The 8,457-nt window shown below is 39.5% G+C and overlaps 1 protein-coding gene across 1 annotated transcript; it reads right to left on the minus strand.

The window, feature by feature from the left end:
* Window positions 1–263: 263 nt before the first annotated feature.
* On the minus strand, window positions 264–1,738 carry LOC122026171 (protein BIG GRAIN 1-like). The gene has a single exon (XM_042584819.1). It carries the CDS (start codon window positions 1,520–1,522, stop codon window positions 455–457), a length of 1,068 nt encoding a protein of 355 aa, XP_042440753.1. The 5' UTR covers window positions 1,523–1,738; the 3' UTR covers window positions 264–454.
* Window positions 1,739–8,457: the final 6,719 nt, after the last annotated feature.

Raw genomic sequence — 8,457 nt, forward strand, 5'->3', positions numbered from 1 at the left:
TATTTAATGTGTATAAAAATACTAGTAAACTATTGAGTTTTGACTCATCGACTATTACAGTATAGACGGTAAAATTAGCACAATCCATCAAATAATTCCATAAAAGGAATTTCTTTCCTGCATTGAATCACAACTCAACCTTGTCTTTTTTAAATATTAAAAAATAATTCAAACGTTAAAAGTTCAAACAAAGTAGTTGAAAAATTTATTTAGAAAGTAGTTTTTGAAAACATTACTCTCATCCACTTTTTTTTTTTGGTAAATTAAACCAACGACAGCAAGATTTTTACTATTCAGTGAGCCAAACAGTTAAACGATTAAGAATTAGCAGCACACAAAACAAAAGAAAACAAAATAAGAAAGAAAATACACAGAAACTTGTCAACCTACCTGTTCACTTTCCACAATTTTTGTTTTTCCGGATTTTTTTTTTTTTTTTTTTTTTTTGCCAATTTTAGTCATTTTTATTGGACGAGGCCGCGAGAAAAGCGGGATTGTTACCGGGATGAGTCGTCTCGTACACCGGAAGCTCGTCTCTGTAACCGCCTCCGCCAGCGCCAGCGCCTACGCCTCCTCTAACGGTAAGATTCTCCAACTCGAACAGATCGGAGCTCGAATCACTCATCTCGTCTTCCTCTTCTTCTTCGACCTCCAAGCTTCTCAGCATCTGCTCCACTTTCCTCCTCGCGTCCTCTCTCGCCTGCTTCCCATCCGCCACCGAGATTGGCCGCCTCCGATCGTCTAACCTCGCAGCCGCCGCAGGATCACGAGCGCACGCGATCTTCTGGCTGCAGGGAAGGATTTCCTCGCCCATGACCACGCTCACCGGGTGGAACCTCACCGATCTCTTGAAGCCCTCGTCGTCCGAGGCCGGACCCTGCCTCGACGATGGCGTCTTCACTAGGCACGGACGGGAATGCGTTGACGCCGCCGAGCAGGGCGAGTCGTCGACGGTGAGCGGGGAGGGCTTCGGCTTCCTCTGTTTCCCCGCGGCGTTGGCGAAGAGGGAATTGAGGAGGCTGGCGAGGCGGGAGCCAGGCGACGCCGGCGTCTTAGATCGCCCCAGGTCGCGGAGCTTGTTTCGGATCGAGCTCGACCTGGTCCTCTCCCGATGGTGCTTCGCTGGAGGCGAAGGAGCGCGCTGCGTCGGCCGGGGAGGAGGAGGAGGAGGAGGGGGACGCGCGGATTCGGCAGCGGCGGAGCGAGAAGGCGGTGGGAGGGTGCGAATCGGCCGGATCCGTGCTCGGCGGCTGGCGGCCGACTCGGGCTCGGAGGAAGAGGAGAACCCGCCGTAGCTGGAGTTATCAGAGGAACTGGAGGTGGAGATGGGCTGGAGGACGCGGGGTCTGATCAGAGTCGTCCTCTCTTTCGAGGGCGGAATCGGGCGGTGCTGGGCGACGGCAGGGAAGGGGTAGGGCTTTCCGCCGCCGTCGGACTCGTCTATCGAGCGGTAGATGACGTCGAGCAAGGTGGAGGAGAAGGACGGGTACTGCGGCCGCTCCTTCCCACAATATCGCTCCATTAATCCAATAGCGATTTTTCAATTTCAAGGAAAAAAAACAGAAGCCTTTTCAACCGTTCGATCGAACACTTATTTTATTTATTTGAAATTCCTTTGCAGGAGAACAGAGGAAAAGCGGAAGAGGAGCAGCAGCAGCAGGGCGAGAAGAAGGCGAGAAGAAGGAGGCGACGCTCTCCGCCTTATTATGGCGATGGGGAGTAACTCGCGCGCGTGCGATTGCTGACATGGCTTTCTTTTCTCCTTTATTAATTCTCCTATTTCAGTGCGGGGCCCAAGTTGCTGTTGTCCGTCCGATCGGATCCGATCCTCCGCATTCAAGCTCTCGGTAAGAGTCCTTCCTGGTGCTGCTTTTTGGTCCAATGAAAATTAAGGTGACTGTTGGGTTGGTTAAAACTACAAAATAAAGATGCCCGTTGCAGTCGTTTGTTATGTTATGTCATGTATGTATGAGGGTGCGGATCGCATCGCGTGACAAGAAGAGTCCAAAATTTGACACTAAGCACAATAATTAAGCATTTAATTTTAGAAGAGCTATAGATGGGAGGCACTCGTGACACAAAAGGGAGCAAATATTCCTTGCCTTTAGTGTCCTTACAGTTGCCATTTTGGTACGAATGACATTAAATTAGCAGGAGAAAATAGGACAGCTCGATCGGTAAGATTGCTTTCTACTTGGGTCACGGTACGTAGAGTGTGGCCTTAGAGCTAGCTAGCTAGCATGGCTCTGAGAGGGACTAAAGCATACATGGCACTGAGAGTGCTTTGGAAGTAATCTAGCTTTGCTATGGGACCATCTTCTCGGCTGGGAATTTGGATAAAGGTTAGGGAAGCACGGGGATTTGGCAGTCTTCTCCATCATGAATGCCTTTTGTAATGGATACCAAGCTCTTCCTGCCAAGTAAGGAAGCAACGCTGGTATCCTTGCGATTATCTTTAATTAATTAGAGACATCTGCCTAATAAATTCCCTGCGCTTTAATGCTTACCATAATATTTGAATTAATAGGGCACGTCCTTCGTCTTGCATTTTGAAGGAAGGAATATAGAAGCCATTTATATGTCTTTTTTTGTTGGACATCTGGTGATTAGTGTAATTTAGCTTACTGACAAGCAAGTTAATTGCTTAATTAGTCGCACTCAATTTTTCCTCACATTGGCATTATTAGGCGCCTAAACAGAACCCTAATTTTCAGGCTGGGTTTTCCTTAAGACTTGCACAATAGTACTCTGAATACGAAGACTTGACATCACGAAGTTGAATTACTTCACAGTCTCGAGTATATTAAAGCTCAGATGTTTGTTTATGAGATGCACAAGTTAATTTTCTATTAGTAGAATAGTACTTAGTCTGTCCGTGCCCATTTGGTTGCTTGTGACAGCCAATTAAGCATGTGTTACTACTGGTTGCTTTTTCTAAGGGCTGGATAATGAAGCATGATGTGGAGGTGACTAGTTAAGAGGGCCACAGAGAGGGGACGAAAAGGTGAGCAGTCCTTAAGATAAATCACAAAATTTCAGTAATCATTTGATCCTGTAGTGGGTACAGCAGGTTTTTTTTTTTTTCTTTTCTTCCCAGGGATTATAAAATGTATCTGTAGCCTAGGAACCATGCTGTCTTTCATTTGGATTTTAGTTGTTTTATGGAACCTGATGATGTGCAGGGTTTCTCTTCAAGAAGGCAAGAAAATGGTAAGACCTTTTCTGGAGTACCAGTTCCCATGAGGAAAAAGGAAATAACAACAGATTAAACTTATTAAAATTCTAGATTCATATATTAGGCAACAATAGTAAAAGACCACAACACAAACAGATCTTTCAGAAATGCTCATCTGGCCGCCACCATCATCAGTTATCTGACAACAATTTTATCTGGGATCGATGCTGGAGCTAGCCAGGCCTGTAAGAATCTTATGCTCGGAGTTAGATTCTCCTTGTATTGCTGAAATCCGTCAGTCGAGTCTGTTCTCCAGAAAGGCAGAAGAAGGATCCTCAAAGATCTGCCCGAATCTGACTGCACAGACTCGGTGGAGTGAGCGAGCTAAGCACCCATGCAAATGGTGGGTGGGGCAAGCAGCCCCCGCACACTTTTATGGATTTTCAACAAGTTAATTGTGAGGCTGTGGTCGCCCTCCGCCGGCGGCCCCCACGCCATTGGATGGAGTAATAATTGTGCTGGCTGGCTCCTCCTCCAACCGGCCGGTCGACTCACACATCCTTACCGAACCATTCCACAATTGTTCATGACCATGACCCACCCGATTTGGAATCTTGTGCCGCATTGGTTCGTACCGAAACCGGTTTCTATATATTTATAAATAGAAACTTGAAACAAAAAGACATTAGTTTGATCGAACATAGTTAGCCTCAGAGCAAATGTAGATAGTAAAGAATCAATCAATCCAACTTTTATTACATTTGCCAGTAGCTAGCTAGCTAGCTAGCCTATGTATATACGATGATGGCCAGTTATATACTCCGCAGTAATTAAGGAAGCAGCTGAACAGTGTAGACCCCCATGGCAGTATGATCGATCACTTTCTAAATTCTTATGCATGGTCCCAGATTAAATATAATGGATCTGCATCGCTGCGTGCCTGCGCTGCGCCTGGCATTAACTAATTACTGACTACGTGTGTTAAGCAGTGGCAGTGCTCGCAGCCCCACAAGCTGAGTGTGTAATATTAAATCAAAGGATAAAAATAATTACCACACAAACAAACGAAAGCTTCTTTCTGTAAATTAGATTTTTATTAAAAAAAAAAATGGAAGGTTTGATGGGAAACGGATCCGAGACCGTAGGTGGGTGGACCAGAATCCAAACTTGTTGAGTTCGAATCCAACAACTTCTGACATTTTCTTTTAATGCATGTGCTCCTCCGCCTCCGCCCACGTGTGTTCTTCTCTATCTCCTGTTTTTTTTTTTTTTTTTTTTTGTTGGATGTTTTTTTCTTTAACATAAATATGGGTATATTGACTTTCGATCTTGAGAGCTAATAATCGGGTCCAATTAACTATTTTGACAATGAGTAGATAATTTTAATCGGTGGAATTCGATATAGTGATCTAGACCTGGTCCTATTTATCTTGAAATACTTTTCCGGTGATTGAAGTACCTCTTTGGATAAGAGACATATCCTTCTTAGTATCGTCGCTACCGACCTAATCTTGTTTGTCGTTGAATTATCCCTTCGGATATCAACACAACCTCTTTGGATAAACTTATCCCTAAGGATAAGAGTATTAAGATCGAGGTGAAGGCTAGGTCTTTTTTCCTTAAGATGATATTGCCCCACTCAGGTGTTTACGGTTTATTGTCAATCATCTCTCAAGATACAATGACTTGCGTCTTGAAATAGGAGCACTTCAAATTTCGAGCCCTGTTGAATTTTCAAAGTCTTGAAATTCTTAAGAGAGAAGAGCGAAGAGAATCCAAAAGAAGAATTTACAACTTGAGAATTGAGTGTTTTGAACTGAAAGAATGATGTTTATTTTATAGGGATGAAGAGCTACTCCTAAGTGATAAAACATTTTTTTAAGAGGTGAAAGGATATGAGATATGTCTTTTCCCTTAAACCTTTACACTTAAATTTTCTGATTAATTAATTAATTTTTAATATAATTAACTATTTACTTAATCTATTATTGTAAATATTAATTAATCAATTAATTAATATCACAATAATTAATCTTTTAATCAATGAATAAATTAATCAATAAAATTAATTATAATTTTATATCCTAATTAATTATAATTAATCTATTGTAAATATTAGTATTTATTGATGATTCTAATTCATATGCTAATTAAATTATCATTCAATCATATTAAATTAATCCTTCATTAAATATTAATTTATCATTCATTTGAAAAATTGATTTATGAGTTTTATCATAAAATAGTCGTCTTATCCCTATTTGCCACTAAACTAATTTTCCAATCATTTTTAATTCAATGACTTTTTTTACATTTTTTCGGGGATTTGCAAATTTGTTTTTTTTTACTTTTTTAATTTAGCTGTGACGTATTCTTAAAGATAAATAATATTTTTCATAAATAAATTTAATGTATTAAAAAAATATTTTATAACGTAGTAGGTAATTTTTTAAAGCGTAAAAATAATATATTTTAACTTTCCGCTAGCCAAAACCGTTTTTTTTTAAGGCTTATCCAACCAAAAGTCTGGAATTATTTTATAGTTCTGATTAACGTATCTTAACAAATATAGCTTGTCAGATTAAGTTAAAAAGCATATAAATAAATTTCTGTGAGAATATGAATTAATGATAATTTATATTGTCATTTTGATCATTCAAAGTCAAGTAAAATTTTTTGACAAAATATTTTAATGGATTTTTATAATCAAAGTCGAAAGTAAAGTCAAGTCTAATGGTTAAAAGTTAAAAAAATCTAAGATATATATAAGCTAGTATTGATGTTAATATTTTTGCTTTACTTAATATCTACCACTTTCTAAGAACTAATCTAAAATCCACTCTTTATTTTATCGTTATAGCCTCGATCGGACATTGATTATACACTTTACATGTTTTTAGCGATTCATATGACATCATCAAATGATACAAGTCTTGGATAAGAATCTACAACGCACTAGAACATCCTTATTGATGATCCTTTACTCCGACAATATCTAGGGTACCTCGAACAATGTGATAACTCACACCGGATAAATCCTTAATCCTTCCTCCTCTTACTAATATTATAGAATGTTCTTGTAAATTATGACCAATATTAAATCTTGACTTTGACCTCCATCTCAATCAAAATAAATTAAAAGGAGAATTATCTCATGTTATAATAAAATAATAAAAATATTTCAGTTAAATTAATTATAATTATTATTTTATCTATAACAAAATTTTGAGTTTTTTTTTTTTAAAAAATTCCTCACAGACACCGAGTAATGCGGCATCTTTACAACAATTTTCCAAACCGATTGGATTTCTTTATTTATTTTAATAAAATTGCTAAATTGTAAGGCAACAGTTTGGCACGCGGGGCGGAGCAACGGCTAACGATTTGTGCCGACCAACGGAAGTGTACAAAATCTGACACGATCTTTGTATTCCCGAAAGCATATAATATGATGACTCAATATACAATGATATTATGTCAAACAGAATTTAAAAAAGAAAAAAAAACAAAAACAGAAAGGGAAATTTATAATTTTATGAAAAAGTAAAAATAAATAAATAAATAATTTTTTCTCTCCAAAAATATATCACATGATTGCAGACAAGGACTGGCTTGATGTGGCAGGTATCATCCTGCCAACGGAGAGTTTGGAACCCTGCGATAGAATTGAAAGGATCAAACAAAAATAACCCCTTTTTCCCTGCCAGATCTCACCAGCTTAATTACATTCTGTAAATTTGGACCACCGAAACCCGCCACTTAGTGAAACATGAATTTGTGCATCGCACTCAGGTGCCATTAATTGGCACCATCCACCGTGCCGATATATACGATCTTGGCATATAGTGGTCACATGGTGGGTCGGTTGATCATTCGTGTTATGAGACAATGCATCCGGTCCTCTCATGGGGCCTTAACATATATCCCTGCTCCCGGGCTATTCAACATTCCCATGATCCGATTCCTATTATATTCCTCGGGTGTTATGGGATCATCTGGTCTGGCCTGTCGAGTGTCGACCTTTCCTGAGCTAGTACTGAAGGATTAAGGATGTCTGTCCCGAATTGAATCCATGGGTCTTATCAATCTTAATCCCGGGTGCGTTTCCCTTTTTCTTAGGAGAAAAACAGGATCACGAGACAAGCCATATGGGGTGTGGGAGCTGGGAGGGAGGCAGCTGTTTTATGATGGCGAATAAGAAAGACATCGTCCTCGACCGTCCATGCATCAGTGGTTTGCCTCACTTTGGAGGGGCACCCTGCGGCCAAAGCGCACGCACCCGTCTCGAGTGGGATATCGGTAGCAGCTGAGTGCGTTCTATTTTTGTCCGCTGGAATCAGCCGCACTCACTCGCGGGGGGGTGCGATGGTGATGTGATTGTGATGTGGGTTGTGTAAGGCCCATGGACAAAGCCTGCTGGGCCTGATTACTCGATGAGCCTGCTATCCTTCTTGTTGAGCAACCTTATTAGGGAGAGAGGATCCTCGGTCCATTTTCTGTCGATCAAGGGATCGTCTACAATTTAATTGTAGTTGAATTACTGTCGGTCACAATTAGTTGTGATCCCTCTTTGAGCTCACCTTCCTATCCAAATTATAATTTAGGTAGGGGTGGACGACCGAAGGCCGCCCCTTGCTCGACACCCCAGCCATTGGCCCACTGCCTGCAGCCTCCGAGCAGCCTTCTGTCATCCATCCCGACTCAAACTATAACCTGAATGAGAAGATAAACCCACGGAAGAATTCAACCAATTGTAGTCGAATCGTAACCGTAATCTGATCTCAATTATATTGTAGATCATCCCTTAGTCCATAAAAAGTGGACTAGAGGATCTGATTTTCTTACTAAAAATTACAATTTTCTCCGAACATAATAAAAAAATCCGATTCAAATATACTCTCAGGAGAGTATAGAAGATTTTTTAAAAATAAGATTAAATAATCAGATAATTAAATATAAATATTCAAGTAATCAAATATGGGGACACGACTATTAAAATTCTACTAATATCCAACCCGAATATTAAAATTAATTCAAATAGTTCAGCATCCACGTGAGGTTAATTTTGTAAAAAATAGTATCACATTTAAGTCTTGGTGTTTATTTTGTTGACAATCAACGCATTCGATTTTATAGTTGATTTTAGTGTTAATTTTTGAAAATCAATATTATAGTGATGTTTTAACTAAATTAAAAATAAAAAATAAAAAATAATTATCTAAAATAATTAATTTTATTTAAAAAATAAAATTTTAAAATAATCGAATTAAAAATTTTAAATT

Source organism: Zingiber officinale, chromosome 10A, assembly GCF_018446385.1.
Source record: "Zingiber officinale cultivar Zhangliang chromosome 10A, Zo_v1.1, whole genome shotgun sequence".
Classification (NCBI taxonomy): Eukaryota; Viridiplantae; Streptophyta; class Magnoliopsida; order Zingiberales; family Zingiberaceae; genus Zingiber; species Zingiber officinale.

What these genes read in the sequence shown, in the direction of transcription:
- LOC122026171 (XM_042584819.1), bottom strand. Translation starts at nt 1,522, where the DNA reads ATGGAGCGATATTGTGGGAAGGAGCGGCCGCAGTACCCGTCCTTCTCC.